The 26,854-nt window shown below is 40.7% G+C and overlaps 1 protein-coding gene and 1 long non-coding RNA gene across 4 annotated transcripts in view; one reads left to right on the top strand and one right to left on the bottom strand.

Moving 5' to 3' along the window:
• Positions 1-26,854, top strand: part of SKAP2 (src kinase associated phosphoprotein 2) — a 433,571-nt gene that overhangs the window by 63,734 nt on the left and 342,983 nt on the right. For all 3 annotated transcript variants that reach the window (XM_069211422.1, XM_069211421.1, XM_069211420.1), the window contains exons 3-4: positions 4,178-4,203; positions 14,499-14,609. In XM_069211422.1, the coding sequence (XP_069067523.1) occupies positions 4,178-4,203; positions 14,499-14,609 (137 nt within the window). The remainder of the gene's footprint in view (positions 1-4,177; positions 4,204-14,498; positions 14,610-26,854) is intronic.
• LOC138261877 (uncharacterized) overlaps positions 1-26,854 on the bottom strand; it is a 374,610-nt gene that overhangs the window by 21,662 nt on the left and 326,094 nt on the right. Inside the window, exon 4 of the long non-coding RNA XR_011199167.1 lies at positions 7,830-7,920. This is a non-coding gene — a long non-coding RNA (uncharacterized lncRNA). The remainder of the gene's footprint in view (positions 1-7,829; positions 7,921-26,854) is intronic.

Genomic DNA, 26,854 nt, shown 5'->3' with positions numbered 1-26,854 from the left:
CAAATTTGAACACTCCCTCAATGTTTTAAAAAGTAATACTAACTATGGAAAGAACTGAAGACCGGGCTCTCCAGGAAAGTATTCATACATTAAATCAGATTGTAGTTTACAACCTGCCCCACCCTATTTTGTCGTCTGAAAAAAAACAGGCACACAAACAAGCCAGAGAATAGATACACAGACTAACAACGAAATCTTTCTTGCCTCCCGTTCCACTCAAACTATTTACCAGCCATTTGTTATGCACCTGTCAATGCAGGCATGATAATTACCGAACACCAACTGGTTGGTAGATCCAAAAAATGTCTAAGAATTTCTGAATACAACCTTTGGGAAATCCCAAAAAAGACAATATTAACCAAAGGCCCAAACTTCTGAAGCAGTCAAAAAACAACTCGCAGAGATTGTTACAAAACCCATATACAAAAGTACTTTTTCAAAATGTATGTTTTTTCCTACACGTTTTAGATCTATTTTGAGAGTGCGCTGTCTGTCATGCCTTATGTAATCACCAAAATAAAACTATAAGAAGCAGTACGGAGAAAGGGACTTTGGATCCGCCCACAAGTTGATCTTCATCCTTTTATATTCAGCACTGGTACTGAATGACCTGTAGAGAGAGCATAGTTGTTCCTTGATGCAATGAAGCAACTAGGCATCACCAGTATGGCGTAGTCATTGGGGTGTCCCAGGGCACCAGGAGCATTTTCTGCCCGCCCCGCACCCAGGAACAAAAAAGAATGGGACAAGAGCAGTCACCCTGACTACAGCAAAATAGAGCTGCTTTTCTTTTCTTTTGAGGAAGATGGACCACAGGAGAACAGTGACGCACCACATAAGGCCCTGGGTGGAGCAGCTCAACCCACAAAGGGCTGGGGAAAAATAAAAGTATATAGAGGCATGGGTAATCTGAGGGAGTGAGACAAGCACCCAGAAGGCACCAAGGCAGTGATTACTGGGGAAAGAAATGGCATAAAGCCATATCAAAGGCATCCTGCGTAGAGATGTGTTCTGGTTGCTAGGCAACCGGGGACTAAGCAAGCTTGCTAGACAAAACAATATGAAGTGTGACTAACTATTAGGAGGCTTCTTGAAGCCAGAGCTCACATTAACCGTGTTCCATTTTAAGGTCTGGCCAATGTGTATGTCTCTGATTATGGACTTTAAGTACATCGGTGGAAAGGGTGAGAGAAGAGCATGTGTAAGTCCAGGGTGAATACCGTGCCAATGTCAGTGCAGGGTGTGAGTTCTGCATGCAAGAGTGTAGGGTGTCCAGTGTGTCTGTATGGGCAAAGGGTGAGTAGTGTGTCTGTGTCTTTAAAGGGAGAGCAGTGTGAACCATTATGCTTATCGAGCTGCTCTATGCGGCACCTATGGTGCGGTTCCAAATCGGGGGGTCTTACATCCCACGCCATCCCTTTGTGGACAGCCACCCACCAGGGGTGCCCGCTATCTCTGCTGCTATTTGCTCTCGTGTAGCCACTGGCTGCTCATGCCCGACACATCGAAGCTGTGGGGTATCCTCCTGCTGGACAGTACCCAAATTATCTCCCTCTATGCTGATGACATTCTGTCCTTTGTCAAGTATCTTACTATGGACCTCTCTAGTTTCGCCGATCTCCTGTCCACTTTTAGAGACCTCTCAGGGCTCCGAGTTAGCTGTATGAAATCATGAGTCGATCCCCTGGCGCCTTTGATGCTCTTGACACTCTGCATCCCAGTAGTTATGGGCAGAGCACCTTTGCAATGGGAGGACCATTCCTTCTGGTACCTTGGTGTCAACATTCTCCATATTGACACCTACGTTCTGGAGAGCAACCTGACCAAGATGGTGTCCTCCCTTAGAGCCCAGTTTGCCTTCTGGAAAACCCTCCCAATCCCTGTAAAAGGGCATGCAGCTCTGGCAAAAATGGTAATGCTCCCTGCCTCCTCTATCACTTCACCACTCTCCCAGTGACTCCTCAACAATCATAATTCTGAGATCCACACCACCTGTTGGGGCATCTTATATGGCATCGCATTAGGGGCAAAGTGGCCCTTACCAATTTGCAGCTCCCAACGGAGTTTGGTAGTCTCCGGGCTCATAATTTTGAATTGTATTTTTAACGACTCAGATGCAATAGCTGGCTTGCTGGTTGGAGGGCCATGACCTGGTGGACACCTGTGCCTTTGCAACCCCCCCTTAAATGCAACATCATGAATTGTCCTTTTGGTTCCCGGGGTGAGGTCTTCAGTCTGCGTTTAGTACGGGTGGCTTTCCAGTGTCTCAAAGTGGTTAGTGGTTCACCCGCAGGTCCTCTCCATACACTTCCTCATCCACCTACTAAGTCTTCCTGGGGGACCTGAGGCTGTCACCAGGTGTGACCTTTAGGCCTGGGACCGACCCGTCTGTCTACTCTCGGGCATCTGTTTGCCACTGGCCAGCTCCTCTCTTTTGAACATCTGGTGGAGCAATGTGGACTTCACCAGGGACTGTTCCTGGTGTATGGCCTCCTCCGTAATCTTCTGAGAGAAATGGTAGATTGACAATTCTGAAACACAGCTCCAGTACACAACCTACATACTCTGGGAGATGGGAGACAATTATTGACTTTGCTCTTGAAAGCCATGATCGTGCACACACACACCAAACCCCTCAGGCTCTTTCTGATACATGGGAGGCATATTTTGTTTGGGCTCTAAACAACAGGGAATCTTAGAAGGCACTAGTGCATCCACATAAGATCTTCCACAATGCCAGACTACAATTTATTCAATTCTATAAACTGCATAAGACATACCTCTAACCACAACAAATCCATTGCATCTTCCCAGAAAACTCTGGACACCTGTGGCCAGTACCAGGTTGCAAAGGCTGATCTCAGTTACGTCATGTGGGACTGCCCGAATCTCACTCAGTACTGGTGGGACAGGCTCTCAACTATCTCCTCCACCACACGCCGCCTGCGCCTAAACACCTGGGAGTTGGACACGCCAGGCATTTATAAACGCCATAAAAAAATATAAAACTGTGGTCCGCTTGACTGATATTAGCCCGCACCGTGGCAAAACGCGCCATGACAATGTGCTGGAAAAGCGTGGCTCTCCCTAGTAGTACAGCCTGGAGGGCTGAGGTGGTGCCGCCACTTAGGGACGATCCCAGGGGCCTTTTTCGCTGCCCTATTGCCCACTTATGCACCAGTTTCTGACAGGTTTCTGGACACTGATCAGAAGACCCCTCTGATTCTTAGTCGGCCTCCTAGTATCCTTTTTCTGGAGTAGGGCTTTCCCCTCAGATAAGTTGTTGACCCCGAAGCCTAGTTATCCGTAACATGTACTCTTATGCATCCCGGCATATATCCTACGTTTGTTTAGTTGCTGCCATATGATATCCTAGACATTCATCCCTGTCTGTTTGCTTGCTAGTAAAATCAATGCAACATGTCTTGAAAAAAATTGAAGGGTGAGCAATGTTCCCGTGTGTGCGTAGGTTGAGAAGTGTGCCCATGTGAGTAGTGTGCCTGTTTGAGTGCAGGTTGGGATATGTATCTCTATGAATGCTAGAAGAGCAGTGTGCCTATATGACTGCAGAGTGCAGCACATTAAAGCTATATATACTGGCACTGCCAGTGCTTTTTATTTTTAAGTACTGTCTTACTATACCTTCCTTTTTATCTAAGCACATACAAAGGTTAACAATTTATTGCAGATATCTACTATTTAGTAGCAAAAACGTCATGAATGATTAAAAAAAAGTGATGACAAGTCCTCGTCACACGGTCCAATACATGGTAACATCTTGAAGTCACTCACACACGATGCAACAGTGTAATTTAGGGAAAGGGTGATAAGTCTCTGTACTGGTCGAATTGGACAGACGAAAGAAATAATTAAGGAGAACGTGGGTTTGCCGAGAAATTGCAAGCAACGTTTTATGTTATTAAATGAAAATGGGACGGTCTCTCCTAAATTCAGTTAGCGCTGATTTAAACAGCCCTATATTTTTCAGCTTGCTGAATTGTTTCTGTCAGTCGAGCTAATTTCGCACTATAGATTGAAATGTTCTTTTCTTGCGATCTCAAAACATTTCTCTTATCGCCTACTCTGTATTGCATGTGTGCAAAATAAAATATCTGAATTAATATGATGCGCTTATTGATCTCAGATTGTGATTTTTATCCTTTATTTGTTCTTTCAGCTATCCCCAAGAATTCCAGGATAAAGGTAAATAGTTGAAATATTCTATCGTGTCCTCCTAATATATATTAGCTCACTGATTCAAAATGTAGAGTCATTCTTTTTGATAAGTGTGTCAGCCTGTCGGTAAAAAAAAAAGAAGCAGCGACCTCGTACTGGGCTCGCTTGACACCGTCTGTATTTGTGGGTGTTAGCTCCCCCTACTGAAAAAAATACGAAACACTCCAAAACCCTGCACTATGTTCACAAATCCGCGTTTCATTCAAAAGCACACGCATCTGTAATGTTTTTAAGGTACTGACTCATATTCTGCCACTAGGCACACAGTATATATACATATATGGAGAAGTTAAGACATTCCGAGCAGTTCAGACAGTTGCAGCATTCCGATTGCAATTTTGCAAAACCTGCGACGAAGAATTATTTTGGGCTTTTGGGCCGACTACGTTACGTGAATATAATGTATATGCATGCACTTATAAAATACTTTATGCCTGCATCTGCCAGTTTATGTATGGCTTTAACCTGTATGGCGCCTGCATGGGAAACGGTATAAGCGTGAGTGTTTCCCGAGGCACTCAGATGCTATATTTTTTGTATATTTGAACTACTACTACGTTCTTTGGCACTATGCAAATGAATCTGCATTCCAATCAGGAGAGATGCCAGACATGCCAATAGATGTAAGAAAAGCAAAAAGGATACTGAGGACGAATGATTGTGTGTTTTAGATCTCTCTGACATGACCTGTGGAACGGGGCTTGGGTGACAGAAGAGTAACATTAACGATATCAGCATTTGGGGCTGAGACGTCAACTAACATGGAGACTAACGCGAATGGGACTGGCTTTCCTTCATTGGCAATGATACAGGAAGGGCGTTTTGCAAAATCTTGTAGGAATGTTAAAATAAAATAAAAATTGCCACGGCACAAAAAACGCCGAATGGTAACTGATGCACACTGTAAGATGAAACGAACACTGACCGCTCTGTACTTCCTGGACGGTAAATACTCTGGGTCACGACCTGCAGACCGGGGACGCGCTTGCGAAAGTTCACAGCGTGAGGTCAGAGGAAATAATGCGGAACTGTCTTTGGACTCGAGCTCCACCCGGCGTCGCCTGGCTGTGGGCAGGAGTTACCCACAAGGCACCGATAAGGGGAGCGGGTCCGAACAGGCTCAGCCCGCTAGGCAGATTGCACCCAAGAGTGGTGATAAAATACGGTTCTCTTTTTAATCGAATCGCGGAATCAGACAATTGTAAAATAAAATCAGACTGCTGTGTGTGAGCCCTGTCTCGTTTTTACGAGGCTGCCGTTTTACAGTGCGTTTGTTGAATTGTATTTATTTACGGTCTTCAAGAAAATTAAAACGTATCTTCTCACGCTTTAGTATGGTAGTTGGGATGCTCTGATGTCAAATGAGCCCATCTTAAAATACTTCAGGGGTGTCAGTCACCACTGTTTAACGGGATATTTGTTTTTTCGTAAAAAGATAGCGTTTCCCACCCCGGTGAGCAAGAGCTAGTACGTGTCAAACAGGCAACACCTTGTCAAAGAGGCACAAAGGCACAGTCCCGCATAATGTCCGTTGAGTTCATAGAGTGTTCTCCAAATCTCCAAAAAATACGAAATAAAATCAAAATGTAATCCGAGTTAAATAGGTATGTTCATGGTATAGTGTAAGTTAATAAATGAATATTTGCAAATATATATATATATATATACACATATAGTTGCATATATGTATCTATATGAGACACTATTTATTTTAGCAGCCGCAGGGCATCTGAAATTATCAGGTGATCCAATAGGTAATTTATTTTTCCTATTACCGGTTGTAACGTTTTGCCTTGTGCATTAGCGTGTCACAGTGATGCCGCCTTAAAAATCAAACACGTAAGCTACTGTGATAGTTCGGTTCGCTGAGCCATATCTGCAGATCTATTTGTAACCTACAGATCACTGTGGTTAAAAGGAATACATTGTGTTTGCTGTTATGATCGATATCAGAATTATATACGGGTGCAGGTCAAATAATAAGCCTCTTCACAACTTAATGTTCATTTTATGCAATACTGGAATCGTATTTAAAGACATACTCTAAAGAGATGCCTGTTACATCTTGTTCTGAAGCAGGGGCATACATTGATGCTTTATTAGGCCAGTATACAACCTAAATACGATTTATGCATTTAGAGCAGCATCATTGGTAATATGCCCCACAAGAGCTAATGTTTGATACAACTTTCACATTTATCCTTGTAGGCTGCAAACATATCATGTCTGCAACTGATATATTAAGTCGACTGGCTTGCATTTTTTCTGGTTCGTGTAAAATGGGTCAAATGGCTGGCACTTAGAAGGCACACCCATCACAAATTACAAGAGATTTTTTTTAGGTTTTTTTCATTGCTTGGAAATTATTCAGATGCTAAAACATTAAAACAAAATCGTAACAAAGTTTCATCAATTGCTAAACGTGACATACTGATATTTACCAAGTGGTTTATGTTTTAACTGAACCCATCCCAAAATATCAAAATATATCATTTTTGGAGGGAGCAGCTGGCCATTCTGCCAATACTTTCAATGTTGTATACATATCTAATGCAGTTTGGATCACATATGAGTGCCTAATTCCATTAATATAGCAAGACCTAAGCCAAGCATGGCTCCCACCTATGTTCTCTATACAAATGTAGGTAAATGAGTGTCTTGTGCACAGTATAAATTACCTTTTCAAATCAATTTACAATCATTATACAGGAAAGTATGGATTAAAGATAATATCTGGAGCCGATTTCTGTTCACTGTTAGTCAAACATTATCACTGGAGCAGGAATTGTTGTGAATGAATAAAAATGCTAAAGGAAAAAAAAACAGGGCTTCCAAACGTATTTCAAGCATTGAGAAAAGCAAAATTGAGTGGAGTGGGGGTGCTAGGTGCATTTCTTATGCTTGTTTTAAGATGAGAGGGTGTAAGTGGAGAAGTGTGGCACAATGGTTAGAGCAGCAGACCTCTGATGCAGCGATCTGGTCCGGGCCCGGGTTCAATTCCCACCTCGGCGGGTCTTGGGCTCAATTCCTTTGGACCAGATAATTATCGCCTGGGTGCCTAATCTGCACTCTGGGTGATAGCTTGCTTAATCTCCACAACATCCCTGACAGTGCTTGGATGCTTAGCTTCACCCTGGGGCTGTCCGGGAGTGGGTGCCTTATAAGGAAAAGCCAGGAGGGGTTCCACAGTGGTATGTGTACAGTGCCTTGAGACCCTAACGAGTGAGTAGTGCGCTATCCAAGTGCAAAGTTTACGTTTTGGTCTTGCATGTGGCTGAAAAGCAGTACTCTATTTCTGACCAGTAAGAGTTCAGAATATAAATGGCTCTTGGGTGTAGTTCACCTCTGCATGCCGCCACATTACCGTCAATACAGACATCGTAGATAGCAGTATTTTACTGGGGAATTAGACTTGCTGGACTAGCGTAGACAGTGGAATGTGAACTATACAGATATTCACTATCACAAAGTTATAAAGGTGAATACACTGTTTCTATTATTTTAAGTCCTTTCAAAGGGTGGAAAATCATGTTGAAAACAAGTCTGCAGTTGTAGAAGCGTCTAGAGGTATGCTATATATCTTGAAATCTTACCTTATATTTGTGGTAGTGCATATGCATATCAGTACGCATCAAACAGAACATTAGGGAGCTAAAGTATTCCCGCTGTAATCACTGTAGTCCGCTGCAAACAAATGCAAATGACACATAGCTTTTACAATGCAGTAACATGTTTTGCAAAACACATTTAGGGCTGCAGACTTGTCTGTTTCATTGCTGTTAATGCCAGGTGTCACATTTACCCAAATCAATGGTCTTTAACCTCAGAAAGATGAAAAGCTGAGTAAGCCTTGCAAAGATTCATATAGTCAACTGAACAGAATTTTCAAGAGAACTCTCAAGCCACTGACCTATTTGGCTGTTAGTCAAATATCTGCTGAATGTAACTTTGAGGCCTTAGGTTGTAGTTTTAGAATGGTTATAAAAAGTATAGTGCCCAGGACGGAGCCTATAAAGCAATTATGTAATTATACGTATCATGATGTGTTCATGCTGGTGTCTCAACATCATCATTGTGGCCACATTATACATCAGGCCTTTAACATTTAAAGACAAGAGATTTGCTGTACATCTGGACAGAATATCTATTAATTCATATCTCAATGAACACAATCACACTTAACATTTCTTTGTCCACAAAAGGCTGACCTATAAAAAATAACTGTGTCATATATCAGTCAATAGTTGGTCTAGTAGGTAAAACAGACTTGCTCCTTTTTCTATTTTAATATCCTTGTTATTCCCAAAAATAAAAAAAACATTAAGTTGACTTATGCCGAAGTCCGCTTGGTATAGATCAGTGGTTCCCAACCTGTGGTCGGGGGACCCCTCAGGGGTCCGCGAAGCCTCCTCAGGGGTCCGCGAAGCCTCCTCAGGGGCTGCTCAGAAAATAAACTAAAATTAACAGATTAGGTCCCCAGCTTTCAGTAATGGCTTAGTAGGGGTTCCCCAGATTCCAATAAGGATTCAGTGGGGGTCCCCGCGTTCCAGTAATGATAAAGTGGGGGTCCACAGAGGTGAAAAGGTTGGGAACCACTGGTATAGATCTTTAAGAAATTTAAGATCCTGCATAAATTGCAGATTGATTTTGAAAACACATTTGCATTCATCTCTCATAGAAATGTTCTGGTAATAATGGGTTGCTTCAGTAATGCAGCTAGCAAAATAAAGCCGATAATTGCTTGTTCATTCTTCAGAGTTTGTATTTATGAAGCTCCTGCTTTGATTCCGGCTTTGAATATCCATCGAGAAAAAGGCGAGTAGAAAGGCTGGTACTTTGAACAGTTTATATGGAAACAATTCTTCCTACAGCAAGCCTCGCGCTTAGCTGTTAACACATCTCTCTCAGTAGACATTTCGAGTTGACATCAGCAAGATTTTTAAAAAGCAAAATATATTTTTAATTCCATGTAACCATTTTTTTTTCAGTTGGGGGCTTTGTAGGGATGTCTTGTGCAGCAGAAATATAATAGGTGGATCATCTCACGTTGGTTATCTTTTCTGCTTGGCCCTTTGTGGGTAACCCTGGTCCTGAGTAACCAAAAAGGAAGCCGGCATGGACCAAAGAGAGGTGCAGTGCTTAGTTTGTAACAGAAAGATTGCCGGTCCCCAAAGCCCTGCTCAGAAGCCAGCGACTGCGACTATCAAGGCTGCTTGGATTATTCTCAGGCCTTTTTAATCTACTTCAAGACATTCCCTGTCCCTTTACCTCATTTGTGCAGGTTCCTGCTTTCTCCTGTATGACTGTTTTTCCATCTCTGTTTCCCACCTTCTTTCCCCTTTGTTTGTTTCCCTCGTTTGCTCTCATTCAATATCTGATGAGGAAAAATAAGTATCGGGCCCCCTAAAATAAGTGCTGTTGGATTCCACCAGCATCCACCGGCTTAAATTAAGCACTGGAAAGGTGCAAGACCCAAGTGTGTTTTTTCAATGAGACTCTCACGACAGCACATCTGATTGAGTGCCTGCTGCAGAAATATGTGATTGGTGCATATATTTAACCTCACTATATTGGACTCAGAGCTTCATCCTCCTGAGGGTAATAAGATGAAAGCCATTGAGAAAGAGGGTAACAACAACTATGTTTTAACTGCAAATGCAAGATAAATGTGATTGAAGTTAGATGGGTAAAACAAATTGCCCAACTACAGAAGATAATTTGAATAGGCTCACGCACAGATAAGCATATTTTTGTGTTTTTGCAGGATATTCGTGATTTACAGAGCTAACAAAAGAATGCTGGTTTTATTTTACACTGGCACACTTAACTTGCATATGTGCCAATATGTACAAGAACACAAAACGGGGGAATATCATATTTTCATATACAAAAAAGAGGGACCAAGTATTAGCCAATGACAGACAATGCAAATCAGGGTAACATACACGGAGGAAGTCAACCCCACAGAACGTTTGCTAATTCACAAACATGGACCATGTGAGATGTTCCTATAGTATCTGGTGCCAAAATTCCTTATATCCAGGCAGTTTCAAAGGGGCAGTTAACTAGTCAAATAGGTCATAGAAGTCTTTTCCAAAGGAACGAGTACCTGTAGCAAAATAGATTCGGCGCAAAATGTGGTGAAATTGTTCAGAAACCTTTTGATTCGACTCCTGTCCCTAAGCAAAACACTCAAGTAATTTTCTTTGTGCCATTTTCCCCCTCTTATACTGTCGTTGTCAATCAGGGCCACTGAGGTGGCTAAAAAAGTGAGGCAGCTTAAGTAGTTCTTGCAGGGGTGAAGATGGGTAATGTAATTGAAAACATTGTGTTTGTCCAGTAGTTCTCAGGCTCCATGCAGCATAGACGTCTACACGTATTATTTGGCAAAACAGAAGTTAAATGAATCCAGGCCCATAGAAAATAGCTATTATTTTGTTTTATTTGACTTGGTATCGTTAATCACACGTATTTAAACTTCTCAGCTCTGAGGGAAACACGAAATAATATTAATGGATTACAAACCCGTAATTGTCCTCTTGAGTACACAGAGGGACACATTCGTGTCTTTACTTTGTGCAATAACTTTTACAAAGAAGTACACTTAAACTGGTCATTAATTTTATGACCACAGAAATGAGATGCACAATTTATGCTGTTGTCTTTGGCAGAGGCTCCGGGCACCACTGACATTATGGCTGATTGCAAATAGAATAGCAGCCAAATAATTAGTCTGTAGACATTTCATTTGAACATACATTTCTTTTAGAGCCCTGATTAGCCTGTAATTCCTCCAATTACGTCTGCAAATTGTAGTGGAGTAGCCTACCTGATGCTCCTTATTGGTTTTAGACGCCTTTCCAATAGTATAACTAAATGTTAAGCACATTCTTTCGATTTCTTGTTTTTTTTAACAAGTGTTTTACACAGTGTATGAAAGTTATTGACTGGGAAAAAATAAAATCACTTTGCACAATATTACTTGAAGAATAATGAATGTTCACAGAAAATACTTGCTAGACTTTAGTTTTTGAATATGAAGTCGCTAAGCTTCTGATTCATAGACACCATATTATTTCTAAGCAAACACATTAAGGGTTCAGGGAAACAGCCATTGCCATATCTCACCTATCAATACAGCTATATGTGCATCTCTGTCTGTCTGTCTGTTGTCCACCTGCCTGCATGTCTGTCTGTCTATCTATCTATCTATCTATCTATCTATCTATCTATCTATCTATCTATCTATCTATCTATCTATCTATCTATCTATCTATCTATCTATCTATCTATCTATCTGCAGGGCGTGGCATAATACCACACCCTGTGTTCATTTCCCAGCCAGCACATCTAAAGACTGTGCTCAGCAGTTACTGAGGGCAAGAATCCAGTCTAATCACACACAGCTGTTAATAAGTATCATGACAAATGTAAAAAACACGAAAAGACTTTGGCCAGCAGATCTAGTGGCAATCTGCTTGATTCAGTGATTATCCCACAATATAAAAACATAAAAATGACCAAACCAAATTCAGTTGATAGGACGTTATGAATGGAATCCAATATTTAAAAAAAACACTGAAATTTCCCTGCACAACATCATTGATGATCCACAACACTAATTACAGCATCTCTAATTTAACCGATACCGCAAAATTGTTGGACCTTTTCAAATATGTTTGGTGATTCTGGAAATGAAGTATTTTTCTTGCATAAAATCTCTGCATGGACATCTAGCTGTGGGGAGTGGTACTGCAACCTGGCAACTGCACTTATCTTGAGTGTAACTTCAGCATCCGTTGTTTTCAGCATAAATTCTATGGGAAAAGCAAGATGTTGACCGTGTCCCGTTTTATTCCATGTTTCTGAAGGTGTCTGTGAATTGTGAGTGCAACACCAGCATCTGTTCTTCTCTGTATATCTCTTCTGAGGAAGCATATACATGTGTGCAGTGGCCTAATAACTTCTAAACATGCATATGATTAGTACTGCTTCCATGTATAACTGGAGCCTTTCGTGTCATATACTATGAAGACTATCTATGTGTTGGCTGTGGTACCCCTGCAAAAGTTGTACATGTAGGTGCAAAGCCTTTCTCTGCTACATAAGATCATTTACAAGGATAACTACATTTTGACAGGTATACTGTATACGTACAACTGGATTTAACATATATCAGGATTTATTTTATTTGTGGCTGAAACAGCAGAAGCCCTACATATCCACATAATATAAAACATGGTGCTTCAAGAAAGATGCTACTGATTATGTAATTTATAATGTCACACGTGGTGTCATGAGCAGTGCATTGGAAGGCTTTGTCACTGTGCTAACATTAGCTGGGAATTTTCAGTGTTTTTTTGTATGGATTGTAACCAGAATGTTCCCTCGTCTTTGTTCATTTTTTAAACAGGTGAACGACAGCTATAATTTGTGCTAATATAGCTCCATCTTTGAAATGTGATATTAACAGACCACAAGACTGTGTCCACCCCTCTCCCCAACCAGCATCCCTCAGAAACAGGGAGGTCCCCAGACCTCCAGTACTTTTTAACAGATCTAAGAATACAAAGTCCTATAATTTAATTTTTCTAATGTTTGTTAGTGGCTGATCTTAGTAAACAACTGTACATAATGTAAAGTAGCTTCAATGCATACATATTTATGACTATAAATGCATAATATATATGCAGATGTTTTGTCTAGCAGTGCAGTGTGTAATGTGCTTGGCATTACCATACCATTGTTGATTGTAGAGAATGCCATACGTCTCGAGAGATAAAGTGGGTCCTGAACCCGCCCTCCTCCTTCAGGAATTAAAAAAAATAGCACCTTCCTCATGGTAGGTCTCCATATGTGCTTTGTGCCTTTCTGACTATTAATATGTGAACATTATATAGAAAGGTATTTGGCAAGAAACAGTGCACAAGGTACGGGGTGATAGCTCCTGATCAATAAAGTAAATCTAGCCAGTACTAAGGCAATAATGATCAATTGACCTTTGTACTGGAGTAAGACATAAATGTGTTAGTACACTGAACTCCTGAAACATCAACATCATTTAGGTTACCTTGGGTCCCTTACTGAAAATCATATTTTCTTCAGAGCACACGGATAGACTGATCCATTGAATGAAAGATGGATAGACACAGGTCACAGGTAATCTATAAGGATTTCAAATACAAAGTGAAAAAGCAACCCCCTAAATCAAGATGACCAGGAATGAGCCTAATGAGAGGAATAATGGTATTGCAAAAAGAGATGGCAGCAGGTGTAAAATATTAGGAAAGTATTATTTATATAATACTATACTATATATATAGTCCTCATGTACAAGAGAAAAAAAAATACTCTTTCGTAAGATTTACTCTGTCTCCCCATCATCCTACACCTCTATCAATCTATCCCATCCTCACTCTGACTCATCCCAAACCCATTCTACTACTGTAATCCCCAAAGTAACCCAACCTCAGCTCTTCTCTATCGCTCCTGTCTCACCCCAAACCTCAGTTTACTACTATTATCTCCCTAACAGCCCCACTAAATTCTCCTTCATTTATCTCACCTTTGACTCAACCAAAATCTCTTCTACTACTATGACCTCCCTAACCTCTTTCTACAGACTCTTCCTTCCTCTATCTCTCCTTTACTCACCTCAAGCCTCATCCTCTTACCATAAACTCTCAATTAACACTTCTGGATTCTCCCCTCCTCTCTCCCTCCATTACTCTATTCAATCCAACTAACAAACTCACATATCTTCCACTCAAATTAACTAATAATAATATTGTACTCGTATTTCCCTGTACTAATCCACCACTAATCGTTTTGGGTTCCGGAGTAGCGTGCTACTCGCCGAAACGTGCTTCGACACCTCATCAGGTGTAGTAAGCGCTATATAAATACAATACAAAACAGGTGTGAATGGACAAATTGGGACCCATAGATTGTATATAGATAGATAGACGCTGCAGATAAGGTGACTTTAATTCACCCATTCTCTCTTCCCATACTTTAATATCATTCATTCTGCACTGTCCCCAGCACCGGCCTTGCTCGCACATTGCAGCCACCACGTCTGTGAGATATCATCTGGAAACAAACGTGTACTTACAAATACCGCGACTGCAATTTTCAGATGGGACTATAATTTGGTAAATTTGCATCACAGGAGCATTTATGTTGCCAATCTCGTGTGTTTGTAATGGGCAAAGGAAGACATCATCTAATCAGCCCTTGGCTTGTCTCTCTGGTTTGTGCAGGGGATTCCTCGGACCAGTGTGACGAATATGAAGGGCTCTTCCCGGAGGCTCCCGACAACATCTCGCTGCCTTCTGACCGGGGTGATAAGGACGACGACGCGCCCGCTGACGGTAGGCAGGTTTGGCCTTTCCTCGGTGCTACCCAAAGCAGTGAAATACGAGCCCCTTGGCGAGTCTGGGCTTCTGTCAGCGAGCAGACACGCCACAGACAGCCAAGCAGCGCTCTAAACTCTCGTTTAGGAACTGAACAGCGCTCTCTAGTGGCCTTGACAGCGCACTGAAGCGTTTAGCCACAGCTCGCCTCTCCTGGTGAGATGTTTTCCACTAGGCAGGTACTGCTCGATGTCAATAACAAAAACGTGAGACAGAAGTTTCCCCTCATATGCATTCTGCATTTCAGAGTCTCCCTTACTTCTCCAATAACGGGCACTTTACTTTGATTGTTAACTTATTTGTATTTTACTTATTTTCAAGAGCGTCGCTCTTCCCTGTATGAAAGCGAACTGTGGCATTGCTTTATTTTCATTTTCATGCTAAATACAAGGCATTCGTTTAAAATAGAAATTTAAGGAACGACTAGTTTTGAAAGCATCAGGAGGTAAATTATGTAACGCCAAAGACTGGCTTGATCGGTATCTTTGTTTCAGAGATTTAAAAATTGAATCACAGATTCTTGAACTTTTGTTTTGTGTTTCCGAAAATAATTGTCTGTTTCTCAGCGCCCAAAGCCTCATTTTTTCCTTCTAAAATCCAGTCACATCAACCTTCGTGTAGTTCATAAAGATTATTTATTAGCAATTTAATTGCCCACATTTTAATAGTTTTTTCCGGTGGGGACTGACAAGCTGTTCGCGGAACGCGGCGAAAAGGTGATTTGCCCAGGATCAAAGTAACATAATCAAGTGGGGTGCCGGGATTAGAAACACGTTCTAGTGAGTGTACGGTTAATTATCACTAGGCCACAGTGCTTCCACCATGATTCTGTTTTTATCAATGAGGTGGGGAACACGTACACTTTTTAGCGGGGAAGTAGAAGTCCATACAAATTATAGTGAACATTTTGGGAGATGGATCTAGGTTGTATGGCCTTTTTCATGTTTGGCAGTTCAGTGGGTAAGGCGTGTGTGGTGAGGTTTATAAGCTAATAAGGTACCTTAGGATAAGTGCACGCTGCAGGTATGTGTTATTACCCGCTGGTCAGGTCTTACTCCTGGATAGGCTGGCTCAGGCTTTTTTCTCTGAAGTTGATAAAATGAACATAGCTCTGTAACAAAAGCAATCCATCTTGAATTTATGTGGTGAGAGGCATAGTATTCTGAGGTGTGCACCATGTGATCGGTCAGGAAAAAAGCCCCTCCCCCTCGCAGGTTATTGAGGGCTCACTTACAAAATGTATGGCGTACAGACCCCGGGGCAGCTTAGAAAGCACATATTGGTGGAGAAGTGTGGCACAATGGTTAGAGTGGCAGACCCTGATGCAGAGATCTGGCCTGGGACCAGGGTTCAATTCCCACCTTGGTGGCTCAATTCCCTTAGACCAGATAATTCTAGCCTCGGTGCCTAATCTAATTAATGGGTCCCACTCTGTAATTCTGGGCAATAGCTTGTTTAATCTTCACAGAGCTTGGATGCCTGGCTTCACCCTCGGGCTGTCCAGGAGTGGGTGCCTCACAGGGAAAATGCCAAGAGGGGTTCCACAGCGGTATGCATACAGCTCCTTGAGACCCTAACGGGTGACTAGTGCGCTATACAAGTGCGAAGTTTACAATTTATATTGTCACTTTTGTAATCTAGATAGAGCATTGTTCAGCTATAATAGGCTTGCTTGTGTGTCCTGTTTAGTACATTGTCTATCTGCAGGTGCCTGCTGTTCTATAAGAATATTTTATGCATTGTATTGGCACTTGTAAGTAGTTGGAGATTGTGATTGTGCAGAATCCTGAAGGTGCTTATTCCTTGACAACTTTTAAGGAAAATCGATGATGTCTACAACCAAAGATGCTGTGGCCTGCCAGTAATCAAGGTCCAATTAAACATAAATCCGCACTCTGTTTACCTATCAAAATACAGTTCAGAATCTTTGCACACGACTAAGATCCATACAATTGCAAAACGTTGTAAAACGTGCTCCCATCAATTGTTAATGAAGACTGTCAATTATCTTTGGCAATTGTTTGATTTTTCATAACTGTAAAAATGAGGCTTTATTTGTTTCTTTAAAAGATAGCCTCTGAAGTGTTATTTTTTAATCAGAAAATCAGATTTATTTTGGGGTTGTTTTTCTCGTTACGTTGGGAGTTTTCAAATAGATTTGTTAATGTTATTAGGCCATCAACAGAGCTACGACAGAGGCATATATAATCTTTTTGATCTAACACTGCCAGAGAAACTCAACAAGTCTCAAAGGTGGTTAGTGTTGGATATTTTGCCATTTACTTGGTTGAGATCCCCCCATTCTACGAAGTACATTGCAGACTTTAAATCCAGGACACCTGGGTAGAAATCCTTATATCACTAACTTCACCAAATTGTGTGACCCTGCACACTTCATTTTAAATCCGTGCACCTCCATTCACTAACCTTTTCAAAAACTGGAAGCCAGTAGTGGATGATCTATTCTGAGCATGTTCTGTACAATAAAATGAATGAATGAATTAATTGTATCACGCTAGATTATAAAAGTCTTACGTGACCAGGTAGTATTGAAGTCAGTGAATTGCTGTGTTCTGCATGCAGTGGTGAGTGTTGTTTGATGTAGGGGCTCATCTCCCAGTTGGTAAATGTCTTTTAAATGCTGTTAGGAACCATTCTTCCTTTTGTAGCCCTATCACATCGTCTCCCGTGGAAGTATCATGCCACACCAAATAAGTAATTGATTACAATAGAATACCAAGTCTACATGTTCTGATATCCTCAGTATTGATTAATTGATTACACGTAGTAATCTTGGCTATCATATTTTTCTGTTGTACGTCAGACCTTTTCCAAATTGCTTGTGGCTCAGATAACCTCATACTGTGTGCCTGTGCAGTTTGCTACAGTTCCGTGTTGCGTCCAATCAAACCCACTCTATTTTTTGAGAGCTTTTATTTAAGAATACTCATTTAAGAAGCTTTATGGGTGCTTTTATGACAAATGTTTTAATCTGTACCTCAGAGAAAAAATAAGGCTATCACCAATAACCATTTAAAATAAGACTGTTTTTGTTGTCATTTTAATATTTTCTATTCATTTCACTAATTGAATCTTGTTCTTAAAATAGAGAAGGTCCCATTTTGAAAGAAAGAATATCCTTGATTCTGAGTTGCAAAACCACAGTCCTTGGAGGATGTTTGACAAGGCGTCTGTGTATAGCACCCAACACTTTGCCTTTAGTGGCTTTAACAAATGCGCTGAACCATTATTTGCTAATTTGACACTTCAAAGGAATGATATATCCGTGGTTGAATTTTAACAAGCTTTAAGCGCAAGTCACGTGTTGTGTTATTGCCCAGTTATAAGTGTTGCTCGCTTTATGCCCCTCTGAAGGAGTAAACACTAAGTCGACCTTGCTATAATTTGAGCCTGTAGTTTTCAATAAATCCTAATAAAAGGTCGTTTGACTCATGGAGTTCAAAGGCTAAAACTAATTCCTATAAAACTGCCCACAATACAAAAAGCCCTTCCGCATATAATACACAGCATAAAATTCAAGAGAGCATAAAAGTCAACCCTCACAGAAACCCAACATAGCATAGGATACAGCACAAGTAAATCATAACATTTAATTAAAAACATCCCCCAATAAGAAATTTATCCAGTTCTTCTTGGAATATGGCATATAGATGGTAAATACACAATCCGATATAGCGCTCTATAAGAACATCTACCTAAAAATAGGTCTTAGTGTATACACAAAGATCTTGGCTGAGCTGTCCTTGTATAACTAATACATTTAATGCTCGCAATTTCTTAAAGCATACAACATGACATTTCTGAAGAAGCCCATATGATAACTATTAATGGTGATGTGTTATGGAAAATCTTACGTAGGTTATCTATGAGTCTGAGTAAAGTATGTGCACCCATAAATTAGCGATATGGTTTAATTTATAGCATTGCAGGTTTCAAATCGACTTAAGGGTGAATAATGCTCTCTGCCACAATATGATGATCAAACTGTGCAGTTGCGCCGCTGAGTACAATTGCTGAATGAAAATATGCTTCCTGCAACACAGCACTCCACGCTTTATGCTAGCCTGATCATTCCCTTTGGAAACATAAATTGCTTTTATGAGGTATAAAATTATGTCTATTGCAGAGCAGGGATAAACCAAGCGCACATCGAAGTGATAAATATTCTAAGCAGTGATTCAGAATAGTAGTTTTTACACTCAAACTTTATGGGGAAATGGTAGTAATAATAATCCAGCCCCTTTAAAGCTCAATATTGTATGTATTTGTTAAAGATTAGGCTTGCGTGTGCGTCTTAAAATAGTTTTAATAGGAATCAATGCAGGGAAAGTTCGGCGCAATAGCTAACACAAAACCAACCGACCCTGGTTATTGTAAGTGCAAAAATACCCCACCTTGATAGACGCTGTTGTTTACAACAGAATTCAGATCATGTGCATGTTCATTGCCAGAAGAACAAAGACCGTATACTGTTCATCATACATCTGGCTATTATTACAGACTGTAAGTACTTTACTAAATAATTCCCGCATTTGATTTGAAAAGCACCAGGCCATGGCAGAGTTTATGAAGTGTTTCTACAAAGAAATCCATAGATTTTATTTTTTAGAAAGCATGAATTTGATATTACAGGTAAATGCAGTAAATCCATGGTGTGTATTAAAGTGAATCTTGTCACTTGCTTGCAGGGTCTTAATTCGATAAAGCACATTATATATATATATATATATATATATATATATATATATATATATATATATATATATATATATGTGTATATATATATATATATATATATATATACACACACACACACAAATATATATATAACAAAATGTTTATTTTTTTCGCAGTCATTTGCCATTTGATAGATCTCCGCTACCTAATGGGCGCCATATTCAACATATTCGCCAAAATAACTGTCTTTCAAGAACTGTGTTTTCATTAAAGAAAGGGATTTTAGAAAGCAGATGAATTAAAAATGATCCATTGTTTGAAATCAGAACTTTACTCAATATGTTATTTTGTTATTTTTGATCCTTATAAGTTAAAGATGTATTCAGGTTTCTCATAATTTTGACAAACAACTTTGAGCTTCGTTCCTCCATACATAGCAGCTTAAGAAGAATATGAGAAACCAGCTTAGGAAGAAGCAAATAGAATGTTTATAAATCTCACGGATTGAGTTTTATCTGTCAAGTGTTTCTTATTGCTTCTAGTCATCTGAAATGCCGCATACTAGATTTCCATTTTTAGTTTCTTCCTTGTAACCACCGCACTTCAGTGTCTGTGTAATATTTAATCATCCCTGCACAGCTATAATTGAACAATAGACTTATCAGCTTTTGTCTGTTTCTGACTCTCGCAAAATAGTTATTTTTTCTCAGATTCTGTAACCGCTTTCTAACCATTTATTAACTACAACAGATCATTATGGCTTTAAAATGAGCACCTCTACATTAGCGGGGTCACAGTGAGGTCTTTACCCAGATCTGAATGTTATTTCGTCCATAGGACTCCTCCTACCTTATGGTGGGTACTAACAAAGTATCTAAATTAAGATAGATTGCAAACCCAGTGGCAGATATGTATTTTTTCATAATGCTAATGTTGTTTTCAAGGTACCGCCGGGGTCAAATCCTCACGATGTCTCTGTATGTGTTCTAAGCCTGTCTTCCCTTTTTAATATTTCTTTCCCCCTTCCTCTGGTTCAAAAGTTCATTCGGTTCCCCAATGGGCACCTAATTTCCCAGTTATTCCCCCAAGCCATATGTGTTTTGGTTTCTTTATGGTTTATTAGGTACTGTAGGAAAGTAGCATAACTTATACCCTCTAATGAAATCCGAACACCCTTCAGTGATGCTTGCGCGCAGCATTCAATACAAAGGAAAAGATAGCCATGCATTGATTTGCAAAGCAGCAAATTGGATGGGGTTAAAGAGGAACACACATTATATAATTCTTACAAACTGATATTTGGCCCTAGAATTTTGACCATGTTTTTTCTCTCATTGTACAAAGCCTGATTGATCATCAACTCTGTGTTACCGCATGCTAACAGGAGAGTTCACTTGCAGGTTAGCGCGAGCCGATGAAGGCTTAGATGGAGTTTTGATTTTAACACTGGACCTTGGTGTAGAAGATTAATGGAATTTCAATGAGCCTGGAGTGGCTGCAGCTTTGTCAGTGAAACAGATGGAGATTCCATGGCCTTGTTGTCTCATTAATACAAGTAGCTTGAAAGGTGTGGTAGTTCTCTTCACAAAAGAGTTGAGGCAATTGATTTTTCAAGCAGAGCATATTTTTTGTGCTATTGATCAGCAGGTATCCTACTGCCGAAATGTCAATTTCCAGCATGAACAGAAATTTCACTGTAGTGCATTGTTAGCAAGCAAACCAAAACAACGCTGTTTGATGCTGTGTTACTAGGTATAGCGAGTATCACAATTCCACAAAAAAATAGGCATTTGCATTAAACTTAATATGACAAAGTGCGGGAGGTGCATTGAACACAATTTACTTTTATAGATTGTATTAGTAATCCCAAGACCAACTGCCATAAACAAAAGGTCAGGCAGAACATGGTAATGCCACAATATTGTTAATTGTGTTACCACAATTTGTGTTATTAATATAACCGAACTTTTAAATAAAATGAAGAATGCCCTGCGGAAACAATGTTTTGTATGTTTTTCCACATTTAAAGATGCTAACAGATACTGATTCCTCATACTAAGAAATTGTATCCCTTTATTTCAGTGAGCAGGATTACCACTTTTCTCTAAATAAACAAAAAGTGTTAAATGCACAGAGGTCCCCCAGGACCCCACCAAGGCTTAAAAGTATATATTTTTTAAAAATCATGGTGAAAATCATGACAGATCCGCAAATTTTGCAGTGATAACAAAAGACGTGGTCTTCCGCGCTTGCTTTAAATATTGCCTCTGGGTGAGCTAGGTTCCCTGGGCATTGTGGAAAAATAGGAGGGTGGCACGGGGCCCCCTTCATAGGGCTTATCAAAGCCCAGGTGACCACCACCTCCCCTGGGCAAAAGTTGTTAAATTAATGTGGGGGGGGGGGGCTTGTGCGCCCCTACCCTCAATCGGCAACCCCAGGGATGCTACCTCTCCGGGGCATTGCAAATTGTTTATGTGGGCTGCCCACTGGGCCCACCCGTGTCCCGGGGACCACCACCATCCCAGGACAATCAGTATAATAAATTGGGGGTCCCTATGGCCCCGCTTACCAGGGACCACCACCTCCCCGGGGCATTGCAAATTATTTATGCGGGCCGGCTTACTGGACAGTATTGCTGCTCACCTATGAACAAGGCCCAGAATGTAGGACTTAGTTTCAATAGGAAAACCTTTTTTTTTGTTTTTTGTTTTGCCAATAACTTTGTCAGCGTTTTACAAATCTTTACGCGATTTTCAAAACTAGTTTGCCACTCACTTTAGCTGCTGCCTTGATAGTTTCGGGGTGATTCATCAAGCAGGGGCTTTGGAAAAAGGAGGGGGCAAATTACATTTTCTTCATGCAAATTTCCATAGGTATTTTGAAGAGGACTACATCCCGAACCGCAGTATGGAATTACACCAAATTTGGCAGAAAGCTAGCTGTTGGTCCAGAAAGTGTGCTTTTTGTGATTTGTTGTAAATTTGTTCAGTAGCTTCTCTGGATATTTTAACATTCACGTTAAAATGAAAAAGCCATAGAAATTCACTGAAAAATCCAAACATTACAAGGGCGTTATAGTTAGTTCAACGTTTTACACATGCAAAACCATAGAAATGCAATAGTTAAAATGATACTTATAGTTATACTTATCTGAAGCAACTATAACTTGTGCCAGAAAGCAACTTTGGTCAACGAGTTATAGTTTCTTAACATAAGTATAACTATAAATATAACTATAACAGATTCATTTCTATGGTTTTGAATGGGTATAAGCCTGACTATCACATCCATGTTACCTTTGTTTTTTCATTCAATATATAAGTATATTTTTTATGAGACATGAAGATTTATGTAAGAATAATTCACAGATATATTAGGGGCAGATGTTTGGATGAAGGGGATGTGTTGCTAAACATAATCTGCACTCTATTCATTTCCTAGGAATGTGTCTTTGGGGAATACCAACTAATTTGGTGGAAGTAACGCTCAGCTGAGACTAAGAGCTGACGAGGGAGCACAGACAGGGAAAATATAATATGTTGACAAATTCCATGTTAACGATTTAACCAGTAATGAAAAGTGTTACATTTGTTGACTATCATACAATTCTCACAAGACACATGTATCTACCCCTACACAAAAAACATCTGGGCATAATGTCTTGCGTCATAAGCAGAGCATAACTGACACTGCGCCTGTGTGCATGTGTACACCTACACACACACACATGTGTGGTGCTCCACATTGTTCAATGGCAGGTGTCTTGTTTTCTCATGTTCTTACCTCCATGCTTTTTAGCCTGGATTTGCCTTGATCCATTTCCCTGGCTCTGTTTGTTATGAGGTACGAAAGTTGTGGCCGGTTTATGTAAGTGATATGAGAACCAACAAGGTGGCTTCTTCCCATGAATAGACCTGAAAGATCTGGGAATGGAAGGAAAATTCTGTGAATTGAGCTCTGTGTCCTTACTGCAATCTAAGCTTGTCTGCAGGCAAGCTCCTGGTTTTTCAACTTCATATATTTGGAAAGCTATACAGTAAAGAAAAATAATTCTTAGTGTTCACTGATCGGTTTTGGGTCAGTATTCATTCGTGAAGACCATGAAACTTTCAAAGATTTATGAAGACCTATCACTTCTATTAATTCTAAATGATTTTAGACATAGGGCTTCCTTATTTCCCGGACTTTCCGGCCTGCTAGCATCAATAGGCGAAGATGTGTTTTTTAAACTGTCTGCAGAAACTGGGCACAAATGACGTAACAGACTACAATTTAAATCACACAACCCAACTAGTGACCCAAGCCAGATCCAAATTTAAGAAGTGAGGAGGTAAAAAAATCAAGGTGTAGGGCCCCTGTACTGATAGAACAACCTGTGCACCCATCTAAGGGGCCTTCCTAGTGTCATAACGTCACAAATACTTACAAGGAGCACAGTTCAAGGAAGCCTTTGATCATATATCTGGCAACAATGGGACTAATTGGTTTTCGCCCTTACATTTCAATAAAGAAAGACCAGGAAATAATACACACAACCAGAAAAACAAGCATTTGCAATGCACAGGTCTCACATTTGTGAGAGTTCGAGCTATTGGCATTGTAAATGACAATGTCTTTTACTTATGTGTTTTGGTATGGAGTGTAGTGGATGTAAGCTAGGTGCCACAGCAACCCCCCAAGGCCTGTGTCTGCAGGAGAGAGGGCACAGCAAGCCCGCCATCTTGGGGGTGTTTTCGCCTCATTCTTACAGACTGGCTGTGATATTATACACAGGAGCACAGAGGTTGATAAGAAGCGCTCTGCGCTTGTGACAGTGACAGTGGGAGGTATTTGAGGTGGGGCCTCTTCAAACAGGAAGCAGTGCTATTCGAGCGCTGTGTTAGAGAGCGCTTCTGGAAGTGGCATTTGCAAGGTCACAGTAGCTGTAAGCAGACTGTCAAAGACATGACACCAGTGAATGCTGAGAGGAGCAAGAGATGGAGTTTGCTCCACTTTTGTGCCCTATGATTCTCTGCTCCTCACACTGTGGCACACTTGTGTTAGCTTCTTTGCGCTACAGGATTAGGAAAATGGCTGCCTCTACTAGCTGAACTCTATTTAAAGTGGCCCAATTTACATCTAAAGGCTAGATGTTTTTTTCAATCAAGCTTGAGGCCATGAAGTGCTTGGGTCTGGAGTTGCAACTCCTTTTCCATCATTTTGGAGACCACATCCTTATGTCATCTTTTTGCCTAGAACTAATCTAGTTGGTGACCCTCCAGAGGTTATCAAGAGCACATGCTATCGCCTAGTGTTAAGCTCCACTCAAGTCAGTTGGTGAATGCATCCACTGCAGAGGTCTTGCCAGAATGAGAATCTCACAGATTACAATCCTGACATAGATTTTTTTATCTCTTCAGCTCTGCAAGGTTGATGCAAATTAATTATAGCAATTTTGTTAAGACTGGCACCTGCTTTGCAGTGCTATGAAGTGGCAGAACCTGTATTACAAAACACTATATATATAAAAAAAGAGTTATTCTCTGACTACCCCAATGCGCACCAGAAAAAGAACACTGGGAGGGAGGATCTGGTGTAGGGGCCAGAGATGCCCACTTTGGAGTTGGGTAACAGGGTTCAAGTGTCAGTGCCAGCTCAACATCCTGTGATTCTGGAGAAATCACCTAATCTCCCCTTGCTACCAGAAATGAATGTGTTCTTGTGTAATGTAACTGGTGCCCCTGTAAAGTGCTGTAACACCTTTGTATCAAGTTTGCACTGTATAAAACTGCAAAAAAACAAAGCATTCCAATACCTTAGTTTCAAGTTCACACTACATAAAACTGCAAAAATAATAAATAAATAAATCACTCCAATACCTCCGTGTCGAGCGTGCGCTATATAGAACTGCAAAAAAAAAAAAAAAACCCACAGACATCGCAAAGAAACAGCAAGATGGCTGAAAACAAGGAAGAGGAAGAAACAACATACGACCATGCAGCATGAAGCGGTGAGGCAAAAGAGAAAAATAGTGCGCCACATTAAGTTACATGGCAGATCGTGCAATAATCCATGTAACGGGCTCAGTCTCCAAGGCAGTAACAAACCAGCTCAAGGCGGGACAAACGTAAAGCATTTACCAACAACATCAAGGGCTTTTTGAAAAGCAGGCCTGGGATTCAGTGAAAGTGAAGGGTGTGAGATGGTCGTGGTTAAAGCCCACATAATAGATTACAACATGTCGAGAAGAGCAGTGCTTGTGCGCTGCTGTTCTCGAGCTAAAAATCACCATGGGAGATGTGATAGATGTGGTACCAGTGATTGTGGCTAAAGTCAGTGGTCCAGAGGTCATTAGCACCTTAATATACAAGACTGGAACATGTCGTAGTTCACTACTAACATACTCCATTTTTCAGCAGTTAGTCTGTTTACTATGCTGCAGAGCTGCTGTTATTTTGGAGCTGATAAAACCTGTGTGTGAAAACTCCATCATCTACAGGGCAATATAGGCGTAAATAGTTATGTATGTACGTCTAGGTATTTAAGTATCATTTATGCTACAGAAAATAAAATATTAGAAAGGCTTTTAAGAAATGACATTTTGCCTTTGCATTTATTTTTCAAGCCATATCTGTTCATTATGAATTATCATTATGCAGAACATTTAGCTTGTTTCACTTTTAGTGTGTACACTGAAAAAAACAATTGTGTGTAACTACTGTCTGAATCTGTAACCAGGATACATGTGTGCATAGTACTTGAGATGTCCGAATAACTGGAGGAATGGAAACCCGGATTTGTCATGCCAGGATTTGAATTTATGATGTGGATACCATGGATGAGCGGGCTTTAGAATGTGTTTCCAGCTTTACACTGATGTACTGCAAACTACTAATAACTAACACACCAGATGATAATGTGAAGCTTTTCAGGAATGCCCGCATACAAATCCGCCAAATACAAAAATTATTCTGGCAGTCATTGTCGGACTGCTTCCGTTTTCTAAAGAGGTTAACTAGTGATAACTAGCACTACTTGTACTGAGCAGTCTTGTATCCAGTAGCTACCCTCCTAGCCCGACAGAAAATATTTTATTTATTTGAAATACCTACTCATATTTACCTTATAGAAGGTGAGGTGGGGCCTCATACGAAGAGCCACATCTTAAGGTTCTTCATGAAGATGGTGAGCGACGGGCTTTGTCTGAGGTGCAGGGGTAGATTGTTCCAGCTCTTCGCATTCACTGTAGGTGAAGGATCGTCCTCTGTAGGTGGTTTTGCAGATGCGAGGGATGGTGGCCAGGGCCATCTGGGCAGAGCGGAGGGATCTGGCGGGGGTGTGGAAGGAGACGCAGTGGTTCAGGTAGGCTGGTCCTGTGTGGTGTATGGCCTTGTACGTGAGGGTGAGAATCTTGAAGGTAATTCGCTTCTCGACTGGTAGCCAGTGGAGGGTCCTCAGGTGTTGGGAGATCCAGAATGAGTCTGGTGGCGGTGTTCTGGATGAGTTGTAAGTTTTGATGTTCCCGG

Source organism: Pleurodeles waltl, chromosome 10 (assembly GCF_031143425.1).
Source record: "Pleurodeles waltl isolate 20211129_DDA chromosome 10, aPleWal1.hap1.20221129, whole genome shotgun sequence".
NCBI lineage: Eukaryota > Metazoa > Chordata > Amphibia > Caudata > Salamandridae > Pleurodeles > Pleurodeles waltl.
This window is presented reverse-complemented; position numbering and strand designations above follow the sequence as displayed.